At 41.6% G+C, this 23,896-nt stretch overlaps 1 protein-coding gene across 18 annotated transcripts in view; it reads left to right on the forward strand.

The window, feature by feature from the left end:
- The window catches only part of PPP4R1 (protein phosphatase 4 regulatory subunit 1), an 84,026-nt gene that overhangs the window by 13,146 nt on the left and 46,984 nt on the right, over positions 1–23,896 (forward strand). The window contains exons 1-3 of one of the 18 annotated variants that reach the window (XM_069778978.1): positions 4,696–4,881; positions 5,139–5,183; positions 17,345–17,480. In XM_069778978.1, coding sequence (XP_069635079.1) covers positions 4,875–4,881; positions 5,139–5,183; positions 17,345–17,480 — 188 coding nt within the window. In that variant the 5' untranslated portion in view covers positions 4,696–4,874. Of the gene's footprint in view, positions 1–548; positions 1,443–4,027; positions 4,048–4,695; positions 4,882–5,138; positions 5,184–5,305; positions 5,452–5,577; positions 5,657–5,737; positions 5,861–13,742; positions 13,765–17,344; positions 17,481–23,896 lie in introns of those variants that run through there. The other 17 variants (XM_069778982.1, XM_069778985.1, XM_069778987.1 and 14 more) reach the window with 17 other exon arrangements.

A 23,896-nucleotide genomic window follows, 5' to 3' on the forward strand; every position in this document is an offset into this window, starting at 1 on the left:
CTGTGTGTTTAGTCATGGGCCAGTATTGGTAAAGAACAAAAAGTTGGTCTATAAAGTAAAGGGTGTGTGTTTTAACCATAAAGCACAACATATGTGTGCAGACAGAATCCTGCAGCTGGACAAGAAAACTATGAGTCATTATTACTCAAGAGGATAAGCAGTTGCCTTGGTGCACCAGCAGTCTCACCCCAGTACATTTTTTGGTAGGCTTTACAGGAAAAGAGAATTTTGGGGAGGAATCTGAAGGAGGATAGCAAGATGGCTATGCAGGTGTTTATGGGAAGCTCTTCCCACACACGAAGTGTAGCCTGGGAGAAATGCAAAGCTAGTTAATACATGGACATTGAAAGCTGGCATTGTTGTCTGATCAGACTTGCTTTTTAGATCAAATGAGAGAAAATAGATAAAAATATGCTAGATAATAATATAATGAGATGAATGAGTTCTTGGGGCTGCAGGGTTTTTGAGCCTGAGGTCCTTATACCTGGAGCGGTTTTGACTAAAGAAATGTTGCTAATACAACTGCAGAATACACCTTATACCTGGAGCGGTTTTGACTAAAGAAATGTTGCTAATACAACTGCAGAATAACATGCTGCAAATACATCTAGATGGACGTCGGGTATCTTGTGCTTAACTTGGTCACTTGTGTAGGTTTGAAAGGATTTATGTAGTACTTTACATAAATGCTATAATGTCTTGCTGATTGCTATGGACTTTTTTGAGATACGTCATGTAGATAGCAATACAGGTGTCTTTTATGACACGCAAAGGATCTTGCCAAGGAGTCTTCCATTTGTATCGTTCCATCCATAGCCTTGGCTTCCACCCTTTGTAGTGTGTTTTTCCATGAGAGAGAGTGTGTGAAGGCGGGTTTATCTCTTAAGTTTTTTACTTCCCAGCACCTGTAAGGGTACTCAAACTGACTATGAGAACTCCAGCACAAAATCTGCTAGAACATTTTGGCAGGTGCTATGTTACTTGCTCCTTAACATGTCTCATCTAATAAAACAAGTCTGTTATGAAAATTTTCTTTCATAATTAGGTATGTTATTTTAGAATGGCAATTCATCATGCTGTCCGAAAGAGTCAGCATCTGTCCTACACTTACAGGGTCTCTGTCTGCCTTGCTTGTGACTAGGGAATCTTACCATCAACTTGAACTTTGGATCAGGCCCTTAAGGAGTACCTGGGGATTTACTGAGGCCAAGAAGTTTAGAAATATCTGGTTACTTATTCATTAAGTGGGATTTTGCACTGTGTGTTGGCATGAAGCCAAATAACTTTTTTTTATTATTTTTTTCCCTCCGTGTGTGTCACTGTATGAGTCAAACGTCTTGCCACAGAGTTTCTACTCACAGAGGAAGAGACCTTTCCTGATGGCTGCTAGTGATGGCACTGGGACCAGCTGTTGCTGAGGAACACAGTCTGATGCTGTACAGGTAACACGTAGCAAAACCCCCTGCAATTCCTGAACAATTATAATTTGTCTTGCAAGGCGAAATCACACTGATCCTTGTTGTCTGTGCTATTTAAATACCACACAGTCCTGCCTACAGAGAAAGAACTAACTACCACTTCAGAAGATCATATGCACATAGAAAGGTCCAAAATTCATTTATATTAATTTGTTAAGTATGATCTTGTGGTGGGTTAACCGTGGCTGGAGGCCAGGTGCCCACCAAAGCTGTTCTATCACTCCCCCCCACCCCCCAGCTGGACAGGGGAGAGAAAAATATATCAAAGGACTCGTGGGTCAAGATAAGGACAGGGAGAGATCACTCAACCAATTACTGTCACAGGCAAAACAGACTCAACTTGGGGAAAATTAACTTAATTTATTGCCAATCAACCAGAGTAGGGTAGTGAGAAATAAAACCAAATCTCAAAACACCTTCCCTCCACCCCTCCCTTCTTCCCGGGCACAACTTCACTCCTGGATTCTCTACCTACCCCCACCGGCAGTGCAGGGTGATGGGGAATGGGGGTTGGGGTCAGTTCATCACATGTTGTCTCTGCTGCTTCATCCTCTTCAGGGGCAGGACTCATCACACTTCTCCTGCTCCATCATGGGGTCCCTCCCACGGGAGACAGTCCTCCACAAACTTCTCCAACGTGGGTCCTTTCCACGGGCTGCAGTTCTTCATGAACTGCTGCAGTGTGGGTTCCTTCCATGGCATGCAGTCCTTCAGGAGCACACTGCTCCAGCGTGAGTCCCCCACGGGGTCACAAGTCCTGCCAGAAAACCTGCTCCAGTGTGGGCTCCTCTCTCCACGGGGCCACAGGCCCAGCCAGGAGCCTGCTCCAGTGTGGGCTTCCCACAGGGTCACAGCCTCCTTTGGGCATCCACCTGCTCCGGCGTGGGGTTCTCCACGGGCTGCAGGTGGATATCTGCTCCACCGTGGACCTCCATGGGCTGCAGGGGGACAGCCTGCCTCACTGTGGTCTTCCCCATGGGTTGCAGGGGAGTCTCTGCTCTGGCGCCTGGAGCACCTCCTCCCCCCTCCTTCTTCACTGACCTTGGTGTCTGCAGGGTTGTTTCTCTTACATGTTCTCATTCCTCTCTCTGGCTGCAGTTGCTGTGCCCCCTGCAACTTTTTTTCCTTCTTGAGTATGTTATCACAGAGGTGCTACCATTATTGCTGATGGGCTTGGCCTTGGCTGGCTGTGGGTCCATCTTAGAGCCAGCTGGTATTGGCTCTGTTGGACATAGGGGAAGCTTCCAGCAGCTTCTCACAGAAGCCACCCCTCTAACCCCCCCCGCTACCAAAACCTTGCCACACAAACCCAATACAGATCTCCTGCAATTATCATTTTACCTTGCTTTATTGCATAAATTGTTCTTCCTCTCTTTAAACAAATATATACATAGAAATAAAAAAATCCTAAATATGCTAGAGACCATTACATATGGGGCAATAATTAATTGACAATAATTAACACTATTAATACACTTTTAAGAACAGTAATTCTGTTGCATTCCAAATTATAAACCTAGTTGGCGTAGATATATCTCATTAAGTTTCATTTCTCATTCTGGTGATAGTAATAATAATAATAATGGTCAAGGTAGCTTTGATGCCCTCAGACCACCGTAATCTATGGTTAGTGTGTGTTAGTGCCTCTTCATAAAGAGTTGGAAAAAGGAAACAAACCCCCACATCACATTTTAGGCTGTTGCTACTTAATTCAGAGGAAGCAAAACTGGGCCTTGACTGTAGTGAAGGATGCAGAGTGGAGAGGAGAGAAAACTTCCTGGAAATAACTTGTGGTAATAGAGATAATAAAAACATGGTCTTCAAGTAAGCTTTGTTTTTTCTGCTCTAGGTCTATTGCTATTACACCCAGCATTGCCAGCTATTTGTGATGTCAAGTATTTCCCCTGAATCTCCTCTTAAATTACACTGGCAGAGAATAGCATGGTTCATATAACTTAGTCCCAGTCAACTTCCTTGATTTACTCAGATTTTGAGGTTATATATCTGAATAAAAGCAAGTGTTGGATAATCAGTATCCAGTGGGCCCTAGTGACTCAACTAAAGATTGAGCGGGTGTGAAACAGGGCAGAGCTTGTTCTGTAGGATTGTAAGGGAAGGTATGTATGCTTTTTAAAAGAAGATTACACATTTTCAGCCACTATGGCCGAGAGAACGAAAGACTATAGAGGTTTAATCCTTGACCAACTTAAAAAATAAACACAGGCACGTGATGTTAAAAAGCAGCTTACAAGTCATGCTGTCAAACGTACAATTAAAAACAGGGCTACTGAAACTGCATCCATTTTAGAAAAACTGGGCAAAAAAGAACTTATTTTGCTTTTCTGTGTATTAATAACTTCATCAGTTACTACCGAGACAAAACTAAGACTGTGGAAGAGTCAGATAAGACGCCCAGGTAGCATCGGTGATTGTCCTATGCTTTACCAAGTGCTCCGGGTATCAACTAATTAGAGCACTCATTTTATCCAACATCTTTAATCTTCCAATTTACAGTGGAAGATCTATCGAAACAGTTAAAATGGCAACAACCACCAGCACTGTCGATGAGGTACAGCCGACAAACGCGGAAAACGATGGGTACCGTGGCGTATAGGTACAACGACACCCTTTATTTTCACGCCCGAAGTTAAAAGGCAGAGCAGCGATGTGGTGAACGCCCCGCATTTTTAAGCCGCGTGTTCCCAGGGACCGACCCTCGGCAGCGCACGGGCGGAGGGTGCTGGTGGGCGCGGTGGCGGTACCACCACAGCCGCCGCCTTCCCCCGCTCACCCTGCAGCGCCCAGGGCCGCTCCTGCCGACCCGTCGAGACCCCCTTCCTGGGGAAGCGGCCCCCTGCAGCCCGAGGTGAAGAGGGCCTCCGTGGCGGGGCCGCCCCGCCGGGTGAGACCCCCACAACGCCCAAAACGCGGCCTCCCAGGGCGGGAGCGGGAGCGCGGTGGGGCCTTGCCTCAGCCCCCCGGCGGGCGGCGGGAGGAGCCCCCGCCCCGACATGGCGGCGGGGCGGGGAGCAGCGAGGCCAGGTGAGCGGGCCGGGGCGCGCGGCCGCGTCCCGGCGGTCGCCAACCTCGCCGCCCGCGGGCCGGGCCGGGCCGGGCGTGAGTCAGAGCGAGGGGCGGGGAGGCGCGGCCGCCTCAGCGAGCGAGCGCGGCTCCGCCGGGCGGAGGCGGGGGCAGCGTGTCCGGCCCAGACCCCTCCTCCCGCCTTCCTCCGCCCGCCCTCCCTGCGCGACTCTCCCGGGGACGCGGGGAGACGCCGCCGGGCCCGGGGCCTGGACCGCGCGGGGCCTGCCCTCTCCCGCCGCCCGCACCGCCGCCCCCTTCGTCGCTCAGCCGCGGGTTAAATGTAGCCCGGCGCCCCGCGGGGGCTGCAGCAAGATGGCGGGTAGGTAGCGCCCCCCTCCCCCTTTCCGCACACGCCGCCTCCCCGGTGAGGCGCCAGCCCTCCTCTTCCCCCCCCTCCCCCGGCTTCGGAAGCGCTTCCCGCCGCTGCCCGGCCCGGAGCGCGGCGGGCTGCGGGGTGGGTCGGGGGTGGTGGGGCGGTGGGGCGCAGCCGGCAGGCGGCGGCCCCGCGGGCGAGCCGGGTCACGCCTGGCGGGGGCGGCGGGCCGGGCGCGTTGGCAGACGGTGTGTCTCCCGCAGATCTGTCGCTGCTCCAGGAGGACCTGCAGGAGGAGATCGACGGATGTGAGTGGGGCCGGGGGGCGGCGGCGCGGGGTGGCTTTCGGGCGAGGAAGTGGCTTCACAGGGGAGCGCCCACGGTGCATTGTGGGAGGCGGGGCGGCGGGGGAAGGAGGAGGAAGAAGAGGAGGAGGAGGAGGAGGAAGAAGAGGAGGAGGCGGCCGCCGCCGTGCTCCGCGCTTCCCTGTGTGCATGACCCGCACGCGGGCGCGCGTGGGGCAGGCCGGGCTCCGCCGGGCTTTCCGGCCGGGGAGCGGCGGCGGCGCGCAGCGGGGTGCGTTGGCCGGCGGGAAGCGCGCGCGGGGCGGGGGCTCCGTTAACGGCCGCCGAGGGCGGGCGGGAGGGAGAGAGGGAGGGAGGCCGCCCCGCCGGGAGGTGTGGCAGCCCGCGGGCCGCCGAGGGGCGTCGTCCCCTCATGGCCTGGGCGCGGGGGGACGCCTCCGGGGAGGAGAAACCTGCCGGGTCGGAGGCCGCAGCGTGTGGGTTGCTCGTTCCTTTTATATTTCTTTTGTCGGCCCCCCCCCCCTTCCTCCCCGCCTCAGGCCCCCTCTTCCTGACCCCGCTGGAGAGGTGTGTGGAAAAGAGTTAACGTCAGGGTGCAAATTGCAGAGTGTGGCTCTGGTGCAAAATTATTAACTCAGGGGTATGAAGCCTGGCTGGGCAGACTGTAAAACGTTACTCAGGTGAGAAGGCGTCTGTTGGTAATGTCAATGCCGAGGGAGCTTTTTGGAAGCGGAGGAGGCCAAATTTTGGGCAGAAAGTGAAAATGGAGGCGGCGGCTCTTATCAAGGCGGCTGGTAACGCAGGCGTCTGCCTCTCAGTCTGTCGTGGGCGCGTGGACCCTTGTCGCTCTCTGAAGGTATTTTGTCTGCTGTGCAGTCCGCTCAGTGATCTGGGTGGATTGCAGGAGAAAAACCTTTCGGGTTATGGCTTACGATTTTAGAGGAGAATTATTTTAACTTTATAGAATTTAACTGTTACATTTTCGGGTTTGTCATCTGACATTTAAAAGGCTCTTATTGTGCGTTGCCTTGCAGAAAGACGGAGCCTTTCTGTAAGGCTTTTTTTATTTATTTATTTTATTTTTTCAATTCTGATGGCTTGAAATTCAGATTGATAGTGTAGCTGTTTGAAAACTGTGCGATTACAGGACTTTTTCAGAAGAGACACACTTAAAAAAAAACAAAACAGAAACCAACCCAAAACAAAGCACGTTCTTAACTTTCCACTTAGATTATGATTTTTGTTGACTGTAGGACAGGAGTTGAAGAAAGAAATTACATGTAGTCATTGGAGAGGTGATTCTGAACCTGTGGGTTCCTGGTGGTGGTTTGAATGTTATGGTCTTGTCTTTAAACATGAAAAAGTAATATACGTGTGGAGATATGACTCAGTCTAGATGAGAGCATCCTGAAAGCAGGAGCCATAGAAATCTAAAAATTTGAAACCTCATTAAAACTTACTGAGGTTTTGATGGAAGTAGATAAAAGTGAATAGCTCAATGCTTACGCGTATTATTTTAAGAGAAAAACCAGGAATCCGTACGAATCAATGTGTGCTGTCTGGACATAGTTTAGTCACACGATGTCTTTTATGGTTCTAAATTTAATGTGGTTTTGTTCTTGTGAGGTGGGTTTGAGCTAAAGAAAAACAATACAGACCAGGGAGACTGCACATATTTAGTCAAAATCACTGTTTCTTGTGCAGTGGTATTTCTTTGCAATAACCATGTTTTGTACCCACGTACAGCAGGTCTTACGCAGTTTATGAAAGTGTTCCCAGTTGATGCATTATTTGGGATTACGTTTTATGGTTGCATGTGTGAAATGGACAATTAAAAAAAAAAAAAAAAAGACAAAAACCAGCAATTTTTGCCTGCCTATGCCAAGCCTGAGCCCCACCCTATGGTACCTCTCTGTTGTAAATGTTTCAGATATTTACAGCTCTTTCGAGCAGTAGAGTTAGATGCTGGTTTAGAGTTGTATTCGTGAAGTAGTAGAACACAATTGTGAGAAAACTGGAAGTGCTGGCAGCTTTGGTCTTGCTATTAAACGTGCTAAGCTATAGTTAAGGACAAACAAGGAAAAAGTGCAGGCATACCTGTAGCCCTGGTGGTGTAATTTAGGAGGAGAAATTAGGTAAATATAAAATAATAAGAATTGTAGGAGAAGACTAAGATGGGATGAATTGAAAAGTGAACTATGTAGTTTTCAATAAATCTTCAAGATTTTAACTGATCTGGCATGAAGCAATAGCAAAGCATCTATGAGGTATGCTGGAAAAACCAGGAGTGATTAAGACTAGATGCATGTGTAAAGATCTGGATTGGACATCTGAAGTTGGATCTGTGATTAGGCATATGGCTTAGAATATTTTACTAGATTAGGCGTTCCTTTGTAGCTCATCACTGAGTCTAGGTTTGATTCTGAATCACAAAGTTGGGTTTTGGGAGGTTTGTTTGGTTTTTTGCTAATGAGAATCTACAGTGTGATTCACTGTTTTCTAATACAGTAAAAGTACAAAAGAAAATGAAAGAATCATTAAAGTGACTAATAGATAGTTTTTATTGGTCATGTTCTAAAGTGGTAGGAGAAAGTCCTGGAGTCGAGCAAACGGCAATGCACAGTTGCTGCTAAAAGTAACGAACCAAGCATCCGTGTATACACGGAGTTAAGAACAGCTGTTTTATGATAGTCATCTTTAAGGTCTCTGGAATTAAGTATTTTACCGGCAAGTTGAAGTTTAATCAACAACTTGTACAACTGTACAATTTGTGCCTCCCCTGATTTATTGTGCTGACTCATTGGATGCTAATTAGCCTGAAATATAAAATAGTAAATTATTATATCTTTGGAGTACTGTTTTAATAGTTGCTTGTAAAAGAAAGTTTACCTTTTTCCAAAGAGAACTTGATAAATGTTTAGGTTAAATGAAACATTCTTAGATTTCAACAGAGAGTAGTAAATCTGCTTTTGGAGTAGTGGGAGACCTTCAGAATATATGCTGTTCTGGAAGGCACCTGTTTAAAAATTGCCTTTTGTTTACTTGTTTAAGAGGTCAGAGATTAAACAGGAGCTTGTATAAGAAAGGCTTTTAAAGAGTGTTTGATACACCAGCTGGATTGACTTTTAAATAATTAATTTCAGCTTTGGTTTGCACTTCTATTTTGAAGGCTTCATATTATATTCTGTTCTTGGTTGCTTGGTAACCACTGGAAAGCTCTGATTTTTTTTTTTTACAGGTGAATGCATACTTTACACCTGATGGTACATTACACAGATGATTGCTTTAAGTAGTTACATAGCTTGGCATGTGGTATTTCAGTACTTTAATTTTAGGTAATATTTTGCTTCTGTAGAGGTAGCTCCTGATGTCAAAGGCTATGAAAATAATTAAAGAAATTCTGGTTCTCCCATATTCAGCCAGTGTTTTTTCCTTGTTTGGTGGTTTGAAGCAAATAAATAAAAATTCAGTTAATATATCCTGGCTGAACGTACAGAAGGTTATAAAAGAAATTCAATTCCTAAATGTAAGTTCTTCTCGGGAAAGGCAACTTTGTTATTGACTCTATCCCTCCAAATAGGTAATATATCATTGCATTTCATTTGTATGAAGGTGAACCTAACAAGAATCCTTGCATGATATCCATTAAGGCAAAAAAAACCCCACCCTAAAGGCAATAGGGTGAAAATTCAAAGTGGAAGCCTGCAGAAGACACCTCATCCCATCTGGCCTCTATAAGGTGGCAAAATTAAGGTAGCAGTTCAGTGTCCGCTGGACAGTTGCCTGTAACACTACTTGGACTGTTGGCTTGCTTGATCTTTTGTCTAAAATCTTGCACAGTATATGAAAAGAAGTCAGTGAGAATTTGGCTTTTGTTCAAATCTTTGTTTTGTGCGTACAAAATCAAAATAGAATAACATAACTGTATAAGCTAAGCATGAAATAGAAAAGAAAATAAGCAACAAAAATGGTTGAAAAGCAAACATGGGGATTGTAGAATTATATATTTCTGATGATAAATAAAATGTTCTTTATGACTCTTCCTAGGTGGTTTGTGTTCCACGCCCCCTTTCCCCCTGTATGTTTCTGAAGATTGAACTGATCAGTACAGATAGATGCAGTCAAACCTACCATGATGCTGACTTTTCAGTCTGTCCACTGATGTGTGCAGGACGTGTATTCTGAAGAATAGACCCATCTGTAATTAGAATTCAGATTGTGAAGGAGGATAGCTTTATTTAACTCAGGTTTTTAATTGTGATTTAAATCAGGAGAGAAAATAAATTTTGATCTAATAACTGGTTTTAATGCTGTTTTGCATTTGTATTTTTTGAAAAAATGTTTATCATTGGTAACTGGCAGCTGCATTTACATAAAACTTTTGGACTTTTGATGGTTGCAAGTAATATATACATGCTTTGGTGGTTATGTAGCTTAACATTCAGATTCTGAAGCTTTAAAATGGTGAGTGATAGTTGCCTTTTTCTGTACACTTAGCGTTCATATGTTTTAACTAAAAATGCAGAAAATGATATTAAAATATCTAAGCATAGGTTAGACAGTTCTAGTTTAGAACTGTTAAATGAGTTTATATATATATATACACCTGTGTGTAAACTTGTTTTCCTTAGCATGAGAGTTTAACAGCAAGGTAGATTTAAAATTTAACAACAAGATAGTTTTTACAATTAGAAAATCTAGTATTACTGATTGGATTTTACTCGGGGATTAAACAGTTCTCAAGAAAAATACAGTAGCTATAATCTGCTACATCTCTGGGTTTAGTATTGTGTTCTTTTTCACTGATTGGAAAGGGAGGACAGGTCTTCCTAGCCTCTCCTCCCAGCAGGCTTCTCAGCTGTGAGTGAACCAGTTATTTAGCTGAGCTGAAGAAAATACTCTTTGTGCATTTGCAGGTGTCAAAAGCTGGTTTATGTCTGATGATATGTTCTTGTTCCAGGTGATCATCAAATCATCTGACATTTGCAGTGAGCTTGTATTAGTTGAATGCTTTTAATTAAATTATTCTATTAGACTTTGTGCAGCACACAAGTCTTTTCCCAAATAGAAGCTAATTTCAATTTAATTTTTTAAAGTTTTTTTCTTTTTTCATAAGACTTAAAGTCAAAAGGGGTTTTGGTTGGGGGGGGTGTTTTGTTGTGGTGTTTTTGTGTTTTTTTTTTTTAAATAAAATCAGTCTGTATTTCCATGTGCTGTCAAATCACAATCACAACCTGATGCTGTGTTGTAGCTCATATTCCCTTGCAGTGAATTATGCTGGGATAACATGCATTCAGTATGTTAAAATTCACCTTGCTTTTCCAACAGCTATACATAGCAATATCAGAAGCTTTTGTATTGTGGTTCCTTTGTTCCTTTCCCACAGAACAAGAATTAGCAAATTTTGTTATGCTGTTAGTTGTTATGTATAGACTGCAAGTCAGGTCACTTCTTAGACTTAATTCCAGCTTTGAGTATAGCTAAATTTTCAACATAATGTTCAAATGCCATGTCACAGTACTGACCTTTTGGTCTCATCAGAGACTTAGCTCTGGTAAAAGAGTGCTGAGATAGTTTGAGTTACTGGGTTGGCATTTCAGTAGTCTGCAGTCTTTAATGTCTGTGTTGCAAAAAATAATAGCAGAAAGTAATGGCAGACTTTCTGTTTTGGTTCTCTGGTGTGACTGAGATTCTGTTCTGTTGGGAATCTAATAACTGGTTTTTAATGTTAATGAAGCATACTTGTTAAGTCTTTTTTCCCCCTGGAGATCAAGTTTTAATTCTCCTGACTCTTCAGTTCATTTCTTTGTCTTTTAATGTGGTGATTGACCCTCATAGAAACTGGGAGACTCAGGTGGATGGCTGTGTCTCCACAGAATTCTGGTTTTAGCAGTCTCAGGTTAGTAGTGGGTTAGTCTCTTTTTCTTGAGCAACCTCTTAGGATCTGAGAGAGATGATGATGATGTGAGGAAAGGGTTGTGCTTGATTTGATATAGGCTAATGAACCTTTCTCATGCAGCTGCACATATTTTCTCCATTACACCTAGTGGATGGTTGAAGAAGAGGTAATTTTCTAGGCTTTCAGCTTTCAAGGCCAGTAGCATCACTTCTGATGTGGAAAAGTGCTTTTCGCCAGCCACTTTTTATGTTCCTGTCTCTGGCAGGAATCGTCAATTAAGGTTGTCAGCTCCTATATGTGTATATATATATATATATTTTTTTTTTTTTTTTAATTTTGTCTTTGTCCTGATTTATCTCCTAGGCCTTTCAGGTATTCTCCTCCTTCTCCCTTTCTCTCCCACTTGGAGGCGGGGGGGGGGGGGGGGGGGGCAAAAAGGGGGAAGAGTCAATGAGTCAGGAAAGAGATGGACATTTTCAAAATCTTAAGCTTGAGTGAAACCTTGGTGTTTGTGCAGTTGTTTCTGACTGCTGACCTATTGTGGAGGTGGCAGACCGCAGCATGTTGAAGGTAAAAAATGCCTGTCTTTCCTGTGCCTGTCTTTTGCTGCTAAGGCTTTCCCTCTGTGTGGGCAGGAAGTTTTCATTGTAAGAATAGTAGCTGCAAGAGATGACTTGTAACAGTAGCAGAACAGGATGAAAGGATAGCTTCTTCTTTGAGAGCTGGAGTAACTATTCCGTCTTTGGAAGAGCTAGGCAGGGACAGCTGCCCCTAAAGGAACTCTGAACATCAGGGCTTCTCTGTCTGCTTTAGAAGGTATAGCATAAGAAAAATTAATGTGGCTTTTTCTTGGTTTGGGTGGATGCTGCAGTTCTTTCTGGCAATAGGGTGTTAAAAACCTGCCCAATGTATAGGTTGAATGAAGTGTCAAAATATGTTTGGGAAGGGTGTTCATTCACAACAGCAGAACAACTGCACTGAGAGTTGAGAGTGCTGGTTTGGTGTTTTTTGTTTTTTTTTTTTTTTTACTATTTTTAAGGGAAAGAAAAATGAAAGGCAAATAGTGCATAAATATGCATTCTGAAATACAATTTGTGTAAAAGCTAAATATATTGATGTACAGAAGTGACATTCTATATGAGCACTAATGCAGACTGTTAGAGCGTTTTTCTCTGATAAACAAGTCTGCTTAGGTATTTTTTTGTCTTGTTTCCATAGTGCCTGAACAGTTCCCAAATATTTGAATGGAGGAAAGGCCACCTTTTCCTTCCTTTCTAGCCTGCAGGAAGAATAGTTTGATTAGTCTGTAGGGATACTTGCTTGTGGAAGTTTGCTTGTATGTATGTTTTATCAGAGGAAACTCTGTTTTAAATAACATTGAAATTAACACCCATGGCTGCTCTTAGTTTTTCTAAGAGTGAATCTGCTGCATTCTGTACTGCTCAATCTTCTCCCATAGACCAGTTTTATACTTTATACTGAGCACAGACAGGAAAAGTGTGAAGAGTTGCAGAAAGAATCTTGGCCCCTGAATGCTCAGAAAACATGAAGGCTTATCCCACCAAGAGTTTTGAATGCTGTCAAACAACATCTCAAGCATTGTCTGGGGTTTAAGTGGACAGAGGAGAAGTACAGTTAGGAAGCTCAAAGTGATTTGTGTTGCAAAACCATGTTTTATAGATTGTGGTTGTGCTAGTCATGGAACTTCCCTTCTCTGCAATGTTTAGCCCAGGTAAGTGTATTTCAGTTACTGCGACTGAACCAGTCAAAGTAACTGCACAGTGGAGCAGCACTTGTTTCAAATGCAGCAGTTGGGTTAGTAGCTGATGTGTTAACTCCTGGTGTCACATCAGCATTGCAAAGCTAGCACAAGCCTTTGGAGCATTTGAGCTTCAACTGCTTGCTTCATAATGCTTTCCCTTCCAGTTAGTCCAAGGTTAAAGCATATGTCATTTGAACTCAATATTTTTGTGTTTACCAGATACCCAGTTAGGGGCAGAACTTGAACATGGCCCCAGGCACAGTGAATGCATGTGTCCTGTCATGGTAGGACCAGGGAGAACATCTTGGTTGAAGACAGACATGGGATCCTCTTTGTAGTGCTACAAAGTTCTCAGTCATGGAGGCAATCAAAAGCCCTGCAAGCAGCAGTGCTCTACAGAGAGGCGGTGGATACCTTTCTTTGACTGCAAGGAACTTGTAGAGGATAAAAAAGTACCTTAGAGGAACTTTGCACTCGCACTAGCTGACTTGCACTTCATTCCAGCCTCATTCCATGATTCTTAATTGCATGCAGTTGTTTGGAAGGGGTAAAAGATAGGGACTTAAATAGCAGGGGACTTGAGTACCATGGTGATGGGCATGACATGCTCCCAACAGGAAATTGGTGGGCAAAATGTCTACTGTTGATTGTTTTAACTTGTAGCTTGGATGTCCTTTTTGTTTCAGTTTCCTCTGGCCCAGCTTTTATTGCAGGTCAAACTGTTAACCAGTAGAAGGTGCATTCTGCTGTTGTGCAAATAAATGACAAGTGAGCAATATGAGATAGAACTATGCCTTTGTTTCACCGCAAATCAGGATTTTCAGTGCTGCTTGTGTATGCCTCGAAGAGACAAACTTGTCTTTAGCTGCACTTCTCATTGCTTAAAAGAATTTTGTATCGCCCCTTGTTTTGTCTGATGCTTGGTGAGAAATACAACTCCTTTGGCACGCTTGATAACTATCTTTTTTTGAAAGCCTTTGCTAAATGAAAATACCCTCTTAGTCTGATATGTTTTAGTCTAGTGGGTCTTTTAAATTTGCTGTGCCATCCTCGCATAAGTTCTGTGTGTAAACAAATGCTGATTTTGATTTCTGCGTCTTTCTTTCATCTGCTAAATGCTACCCCCACCAAGCCTGTACCAAAGCTTTATTTTAAAGGGTTTGCTCTGTCTGTGCTTCAGGCTGTTAGCAAGCTCTGCTGTGAAAGTGCTACATAGGGGCTAATGTGGTAAGCCTTGCTGTTAGCACAGCAGCTTTGCATTTCCCCCTTCTTATCTTCTTCCTCCCTCCCTCCTCCTCCCCCACCCACAAACCGAATCCCAACAAATTTGGGAGTGCAGACAACAGTCTCTGCATTCAGGTGTGGTGACTTCACCACATTCGTAGGAGGCTCAAGGCAGATAGTGCTGCATATTTGAAGGGGAAATTTAGGGGAGAGATGGAGAAAGGGAGGTGGGCTTCTTCTGCTAATATGGTGGATGGACTGGAATCTAAGATTATCACTTACAGATCCCTCTTACACTTTTGTTCACTTTTTTTGTAATTTTGCTGAGTAAAATCACACACTGTTCAAAGTTATGTTTTTCTCTGAAAACATTTGCAACATCAGGGTAAACTTGTGGCATCTCATTTGTGTTTTCAGTCTTAGACTACAGCAGGAAAACGGAGATGATATATTTTAAGTGTCTCTTGGAAAAAACAGCTCCCACTTTCTGACAGTGGCATCTATGATCACCAGTGAGTGCTACCTGGATCAGGCAGGCAGGGTCGTGGAACTCAGCATGACAAACACATTTTGTAATATTTGTGTAACTGTCATCACAGTAGCTCTTGGTTAATGTTACTGAAGCAGTGCAGTAGATTTGTGGTAGCAAATGAAACTGAAATAGCACAACTGGCACTTTGGTCTGTGATGTCACTGTGGAACCGGAGCTGGAATATAGTGCAGTGTGAAAGGGTAAGAATGAGTTCCTAAGCATGGACAAATACAGATGTTTAGCTTCCATGCTTATGTTGAGGTGGTTTTCTCTTTGCAGAATGTCAAGATGCAAAACAATATTTCTTACAGAAAATGAGATGGAAGGGAATGTATTTACAACATTGAAGGGCTGAGAATACTACTTGTGTTCTGCTGAAATCTGAATGTAAGGTGAATTTATTCTTTCATAGCATAGAGAACAGTGACTTGGAACAAAACTTGCTGCTATTGTTTTGTGATTATGATATCAAATGTTTGGGCTTGTAGGACTACTATTTTTGCTTTACAATTAAACATGAAAAATTACTTGCTTGAACAGCATAACAGAACTAAGTCCTTTCTGCGTATAAGTGCTGTATTAACCTGAACATCCTTATGGTAATACTTGATGTAGAGCATAGCAAATAGCCTGTACTACAGTTGAATAAAAATTAATCCATTTTACTAGATATATCTGTACCAACTGCCATAGAGACTTCTTAATAGATCTTTGGAACACTTTGGGAATGCAGAAGATAAAATGAGGGAACTGTAACATTAGTTGGAAATCTTGAATCTTTAAAATTGTTTGTTGCTCAGCTTTGGGAAATGAAAATTGCTCATTGTTACTGAATTTCCATGCCAAAATGAGGCAGGATATGGTTCTGCCATGGAGCCCATAGCAGATACAGAAGAACAAAAAGAATACATGTAGACCTTGCTACTGAGCAGTCTATGGCAAAGAGTTATTAATGCATTATTAAATAAAAGAAAAATAGTAATTATTTTTCCAAACATTATCTTGTGCACCTGTCTGTAAAAGACACAACATGATCAAGATCTTTGTGAAAGATATGCATTTTTACCTTCCCCTACCTTTCCTCTGAAAATAAAACTGATTCTTGAAAAAAAACAAAACCAGAACAAACCAAAAAAACCCCCCAACCAAACCCACAAACCCAAACCAAACACTGGTTCAAACAGTTGTATAAACCTGGGGTTGCTAAGTGCTTTCCCTTTGTGCTGCGATAGCTTTCTGCAGCTGAACTTTTTTTGAGCCTTCCCCTCCTCCCCCTGTGGTTTGTTATCCTCTACCTTCGGCATATCCAAGAGCACTAGTTCCCCATCTACTTTGTCTCGCAGCTCCTAGCACACTTTCTTCCTTGCCCCTATCTCCCAGATTCTGGTTATGCTCTTGCTCTTTTCCCATCACTTCATTTGATTTCTGGCAAGGATTTCATGTCCCATCAGGAACTGCAGAATTTGGACCCTCATCCAGGGATGGGATTTATTTATGACCAATTAAACCATGTCCATTGATTCTCTACCTAGAAAATGGAAGAAGTAGTTTGTTGGTAAAGGGGTGCTATTAACTCAGTTTAGGTCTAAAAATATTACTCTTATGGAGAGCTTGGTGTTAAATCTTTTGACATTTGAAATATGTTAAGGAAGACATTCAGAAAATGGTAGCTGCTTACGTATTCTGAATGTTGAAGGTAATGTCTGAAAACCAATTTATGTAATGTAGTATAATTGTATAGAAGGTAAGAAGACAATAACTTTTTTCTTTCCTCTGTAGAGTTCACTTTTTAAAAAAATCATTGTTGGACTTCCATATCTGTCTGTCTTCTATCCATCCCTATTTGCCAGTTTTCAAAAGGCTTTTCAGAGAAACTTGGCTAGACTGAAGAATAGTTGTAGTGTACTGTTGTGTTGTATTTTGAGGAATAAAGCAGGTGATCTGGGATAGTTCTTGCAAATGAGTGAATGCATTTGCAATACTAGCAAATAAGTGGTTGCATTTGCAGGCTAAGGTGTTTGTTATAGAACTGAGGTTTTGAGCATATCGAGGGCATATGGAAGCCAGAAAAGGTGGTAGTTAAAACTGTAATTCTTCAAGCAGCTCTGCAGGCAGGGATGGGACCCCTTTTCCATTTAATTGTGGTTCCATGTTGATAAAGATGTCTCTTTATATGAAGTTCCCTATTGATGTGCTGGTTAATAATTATGTAACAGGTCGGTTGTGTCTATTTTAATTGGTAGTTGGATATAGCAACACACATCAAACTTTTTAACATGCTTAATTTAGTTTTTTTCTTTTTAAAAAAACTTTTTTGTTCTGCTAGATGATGTTGTATTAACTCTATCTCTGGGCTAATTGCCACTATGATTTTAGTCTATGCATCTTCAAAAAGCTGACTTCAGAATTAGCTAAAAGTCATTTGCTTAATAAAAATATAAGGTATAAAAATACTGTTTGTCAGCTAAAAATATCATGAACTTTAGATGTTTAGTGAAACATCATATTTAGGAATTTAGAGAAAATTAATCAAAATCCATTTAGTCCAATTTATACGTAATCAATCACTCTTGTATAGAAAAGCCTTTATGGGGGTTGGGGAAAGCTAGGGAGAACGATGTAGTGCAGTTAGTAAATATGTTGCCAGTGGGACCTTGCCTAGACTTCTGTATTTCAGACCAACAACAGACATCATTTTAGTGTTAAACTACTGTGATTATAAGGAATATTTCTGATGTCTCTGATAGTTGGTGTGGATGACTACAGCTCAGAGTCTGATGTGATTATTATACCTTCAGCCCTGGACTTTGTCTCACAAGATGAGATGTTGACGCCTTTGGGAAGACTGGACAAGTACGCTGCAAGTGAGAACATATTTAACAGGTACGCTTTTTAAATGCCCTGTCTGGCTAATGGTATGCAAAGTATTAATCTGATTCAAATCTGACTGAAGTTAATTTGCATGAAATACAAATAATTTAAAAAAACCCCAAACTTTACAAAATTCTTCAGTTTCCATTCCTCCTTTTGTTTGTTGATACTCCTTCCACTTGCAGAGAGCAAAATATTAATGATAACAGAAAAAGTTTGCTTACCTTTTAAGCAACTGTAGTTCAGGACTTCTTGAACTTTTTCATTAATTGGACCACATCCCTTTAGGGTTTTTTGTGGATGCTAACATTCCTGTTGACACACATTCCTGTTGACACAGGACTAGAATATAATAGTAAACTGTATCCATAACTCTGTGGAAAGTGTGGAAAGTGGCTTTAAGAAAGTACTTCATGAAAGGTGAGGAGCAGATAATGAACAGCACTGTAGATTGATGGAGGAACCCAAGAAGTGTTCTGCAGGATCATCCTCATCCTTAGTTTACAGTTTGGGTATTGTTGCTTCTGATTATTGAGAATGGAAAACTGCTGAAAAAAGCCTTACCTTGCCCAGTTAATACTGTGGTCTACATTTTGCCATTTTCCTTTCTGTAATACCACTGAGCTAGTTGTTTCATTTAAAAGCACAGGTATTGTAGCATACTTCAGACAGACACACACTCTCCACCCCATCCCCTGCACACAGACACTTTGCAATGGAATGGAGAAATTCAAAAGCAGCATTTATTTTAATTCTAACTGTAAACAGTTAGAAGATCACAGAAATGTATAAAATATGTTAAGGATGAGGTTTATTTTAATGTAGTTTAGTTTGGTCTCCAAGTAAATCTTTTATTAAAGCATGTTTGCTTTTATGTTGAAATCTTAATTCAGTAGTATGCAGAAGATAAGTATGATTAACCAGCCTGTAGGTTAGCCTCTATTTGGTTGGTTGTGGCCTGAGTTCTGTAAGGGGTTAGCCTTGTGCTTAACTTCAGTTATGTGAAGTGTACTTAAAATTCCATAGTACATGTGTGAACATACCTCCATTTGGAAGGTTTTCATTCTGATTGAACTGAAGCTAACAATTATAGAATGGTTTCTCTTATTATAACCTGCATAAACCTGCATGAATGTATGAATAAATTAGTTCCGAAATATCCGATTTTAAAGTTTTCTGTTTTCCTGAAATCCCAAGTTTGTGGTGTATTACAGTTTGAGATGAAATCATCAATTTACCAACCAGGAGAGAGTTTTTGTGTGCTTGACTTCTCATGGGGAGGGAGGGAAGAGGAGCCTTTAGGGCTATAGGTGACAATTATGTAATAAAAGCCAGTAGGGAGGAGAACAAACCCAGAAACTCAAGTTGTGACTTGAATTTTAAACAAGAATAGTGGTCCTAGTATTTTACTTGCCCGTTTAAGAAAAAACTGTCTCTCTGAGTCTCTCAGCCTGGATTGCATGGGGTGTGGGGCATGCATAAGCTTGAAATCTTTTTGATGACTCTGTCCAGCTTTATGCATCCTGTGCTTTTCTGCAGGGAAAGGTGGGTGGAGTAACTATAATTTTCCCTGGGGAGTTTTGTGTTTGCTTGTTTGGGGTTTTTTTTTTGCTGGTATAAACATGTTGTTTAATCCTAGCTCTCTTTGTAGACCTACTGTGTTATGTAGCATAAGAAAATATAGGAAATAGCATCTTATAGCCATTAGTGATATAACTGAATAGCAGCTATATCACCAGAAGTGATAGCGAGTAACTATTGTGGGCAGTTTATGATGACTCAGCATTAGTCAGTCTCAGGAATAATTGGAGAAATTGTTGCTGGACAGATGAACTGGAGCATTTCCTGGGGAAAAGATAAGAATAAACAACTTAAATGTAATTTAATTTACGTCTCTCAGTATGGTATAATCACATCCAATTACTTATGTGTAGTTTAACATTATTTTATATTATGATTGAGTTAATAATGTTTCGATTGTTTCTGTGACCTTGAACCTGCTATTGTGTGGAAGCTTCAAATTATAGATGCCCAAACCCTTGAAACATAATCATTGAGCCTGGGTAAATTAGGGTAAGATTTTTTCTTTTTTTTTTTTTTCTGTTTCCGTTTTGTTTCCGTTTTGTTTCCGTTTTGTTTCCGTTTTGTTTCCGTTTTGTTTCCGTTTTGTTTCCGTTTTGTTGATGAATTTGCTTTTTTTGGGGAAAAAAAATCTTTACATTTCATTTTAATTATTATTTCTCTTTGCATTTGTTTTTACTGTCATTTTCTATCTGGTTAGTCATCTGCATATCTATCATATTTGCAGTGTGTGATTATATTGAATGATTAAAGTGAAGCGATTTTTAACAATTACTACAAAAGCCTAGTCTCCTTTGAGTGGATTCCTTGAGCACTCATGATTTCTCAGCTGGTGTCTGAAGGCCAAAGCCAGTTGTTCTGAGATGGAAACGGATCTATGTCTGCATCTTAAGAAATATTAGCAGATTGGACTTGGAACTTGCAAATAGTAATTGCTTCTTCAGTTAAATATGTGTGATTTTTGACAGGATGAACTGAAAAAAAGAGTGTGAAGGAGGGAATCCTTTAACAGCTTCCCAGATGGTGGAAGGAGTTGCTGTGTGACAATTTTTGGCATGTTATGGTCTATAGCCTCACTGTTTTAAGTGTTGCTGATTAGCACCACAGATGTTGTCTTAGTCTGTGAGAATGGAGGGGAACTTGACAAATATTACAATAAATGACCCCTCTTGTATCTGAAAACCAAGGCAAGTGGGACTCTGGCTATGTTTTTATTAATGAAGAGGCAGCCTCCAGACCAGATTTGAGAAGCGTCTCTAGCATATGCCTTAATAATCCAATATCATATTGCAGCAAGAGTAGATGCCGAGCAGAAAGCCAAGACCATCACCCTGAAACACAAGGTCTCCTTGTGTCTGGTAGCATTGGTGTATGTGCTTGCATGCATGGATGAGGATTCTTTTTTGCTGCTTGCTTTAAAAGACAATTGCTGGTGCAAATTGGAGCATAGCTTTTGTCTTTTCTAATTTAAAAAATCCTTTGTGGGTTTTCCTAAGCTTTATTGCCGTTAACTTGCTTCCATTCTTCATTAAGAAGGCTCAGAAGTATACAACACTTGCCAATAGATCTGCTCGAATAGTGAGGCAGTTCCTGAACAGCAGACCCTTCCTTTTGATCAGCCTACTTTTTGAGGAATTGTTGCCCATTCTCTTCAAACCAAAGCAGATCTTGGCAGCAGACTCTCATTCATCAATATGATCAGTCTTGGCTATCGAGACTGTTATCTACATATCAACATAGATACTTTTAAGCTATCCTCTTGCCATGCTTCTTTGTGTTCTGAAGTACTTCTTTGCTTTTCTCTTGGGAGAATAACTGATGTCTTTTGAAATAGCTTTTCTGAAATAGTTTAACTTCAAAAAAACTCATAGAGCAGCACTCAGCAGTAATTGAGGATATGTTGGATCTCAAAGAGGGATTAAGCATGGGTGTGTGTACTTATATACAGCTTATCAGTAGCGCTTTCGCTGTTCACAGGTTAGGTGAAGGTTTGGCCTAAAGCATTCTGGGTAACTTGTGGTTTTTTGGCTAAAAGATATGCTCTCCTGACTTCGTGGCACAGACATGTGGTTTCTGATATGGTCAGTAGAAGGGTGCCTTCTTGCTTTGTAGACTCCAGGTGGAAGAGAAGTTGGCATAAGAAAACAGACTGTACCACATGTGGCAATGAATTATTTTAATGTGGTTATCTGATTCCTGACTCCAACAGTCACAATATAAACCTTGATTTTACATGTCTGTGATTCTGGAAAATAGTCTAGAAGTTTTTAGAATATATGGTTTGTTTCAGGAACTGAGAAATCAATTTCTTTCCGAGGAATTAAGGGTAATGATAAATTTTTAGATGTATCAGGGCTGTACCATAAGCCTTTCCAGTTCTCCAGTCCCTTTCGCAGAGTCAAGTATGTCATTTTACTGTGTATTTAAAAACTAGGACTTGCATGCAGAAAGTACCGCCACTAAAAGAGAGGAATGCTGTTTTCATCCCTGTATGCTGTAATGTGTATTCAAAAACCTCTCTTAAGACAGGATGTTTGGTGGGATGTCAAGAAACTTATCAAGACCTTCCTTAAGTGTAAGAAATTACCTTACCTTGTTTTCATATAGATCAGATTATAACCCACAAGTTAATTGAGAATTTGGTTATCTGCAGCTGCAGGTTTGGTCCTGCCCCCCCCCCCTTTCCTTCTGCCTGTGCAGTCTAGCCCAGTGTAAACTTTCTCTTTTGGGGGTATTTGTTGAGTACTGACAATAAGGAAATGCCAAACTCATACCAAAGCCAGGCCAGTAAAACTATAGTGGCATTCATTCTCACTAGGACACTTCTCGTCATTTTAGGATAAGTAAGGTTATTTGTCCTAATCTCTAACTCTCCTTTTCCTCTGTTTTCAAGTTTCAGTCTTTCTGAGGCTACTGTACGTCAAAGAATAAAATTTAGTAAAAATGAAACAAGCCTCAAAACACTTTTTTTGCGCACAAACATGCAGATAAATGCATACCAAATAAACTACTTAACTTTCACAGTATAGATTGAGAAAGTTTACCTTTTAAGTGTACATTAAAATTATATAAGCTGAACTATCAAAGGACAGAATTTTTGCAAAGCACTATAAGAACTCTTAATTACTTCAGCAATACTGAATGTACCTCTGCATATTTAGCCGTTCTTCTTAAGAAGAATACAAAGAAGTTGATTTCAAAACTAGGAGTTTATTCAGAATATCTTCTCAAATTGTTTGGGGAAAACAGTGCCAAGCTAAGTTACTACTACCAATATTCACTTAAACATGAAATGTCATCAAATCTTGATTTAGAAGTTCTGCAAAAATGGGCGAAGAAAAAATTATCTTCTTTCCTTTTCTTTCTCTCTCTTTTTTTTTTCTTTTAATGTATGCTTACTAGCTAAACGCACTCCTTGTGTAGATGAACTAATTTAAATTCTATAGTAGAAATTTATTAAAGGGCTAATGATAGTGATTGGTACGCAGTAATTATACCACTTAGAACTCCCAGTATTGATTCCAAATAAGGTCAAAGGAGTGTATAAAAGGAGTTTGAATGAGCCAAGCAAAGATATTCATAGCTCTTGTCAAAGTATATCATCACAAATCCTAATTATGCCTGTGTGTGCAGAGTCTTCAAAATACCTGTCCCCTGCATGTGGACATAAAGGCAGGGTGTTTGTAATCTATCCCCATTTTATCCTGCTGCTAATTGCAGTGAATTGTGCCAAGATATCCTAACTATCAGGTTTTCTACCATTGGACAAGCTCTCCCCATGCATGCTCATGAAAACTTGAACTTTGCTAATTACCCTCCATTTCTGCACATAATAGCTGAAGCACTTGTACTGCATGCTACATTCCAGCCTTTGACCTCTGCCCTTTCTTTGGTCTGTAAGCTATTTAATGGATAAATAGATGCATTGCTTCTTAGGTGGCAGTTGTATACCAAAGACAGGTATGGTGAATAAATTAAGTTTCTTTGAGAGTTCACAGCTGTAGGGTCATTGATTTGAAGCTTCACTTGCCAGAGCAGCTAGCGGAAGTCTCTTTGGACTTGAAGGAATCGGGTACGAGATCCGACTGAATGGGCAAGAAGATGCAATTCTATTAGTTCTTGCAATGAAGACAACTCTGCTGGCACTGAGAGTGTAAAGGTAGAATTTCTTAGTGGAGCTTGGTATCTCATTAGAGGCAAGCACCGCACGAACCCAAGCCAGTGGCAGGAGGAAAATGGCAAGAAACCATTAATCCTAGTCCCAAATCATGCCCTGATAACCAGGAGTAATGTATAGTAACAGAATGTATGCCATTGAAATCACTTCCGTGGTCATCATTACCGTTGGCAGAGTCATTTCTGTCAGATATATACTTGAAGGAGTGATTCCTTGTTATAATGCAGTTTATGGGGACATGTTGTCATTATCCCTGGAAGAAACCTGCTCCTCTTCTTTTTCTCTGTCGCAGGAGGTATCTCCTTGCCTCTCGAGCATGTAACATGTCCACCTATTTTTGTTGGTTTTTCTGTGTCTAGACCAGACAGGTCATCCTTCAGAGCTCTGTTACAATTTCACAAATGCTCACCTAGTATTCATCTGGCAAGTTGCTGGGCAAGCTAGTGCTTGCCTTATATTACGCTACTATGCGTTGATAGTTCATTGCAGTTCTCTGTTGTAGGCTTTTCATAGCTCAACTGCCAATGCTTGCATGAGAAGGAAGATCAGACTGCTAGACAGGGCAGCAGGGACCCTTGCTTACTCTCTACTCTCCAGTAAGTTGAGCATGTTGAAGTGTGAACTTGCAGGGCTCAAGTCATTCCTCACCAGTTGCCTACATGCTAGCTCT

Source organism: Haliaeetus albicilla, chromosome 3 (assembly GCF_947461875.1).
Source record: "Haliaeetus albicilla chromosome 3, bHalAlb1.1, whole genome shotgun sequence".
NCBI classification, from domain to species: Eukaryota; Metazoa; Chordata; class Aves; order Accipitriformes; family Accipitridae; genus Haliaeetus; species Haliaeetus albicilla.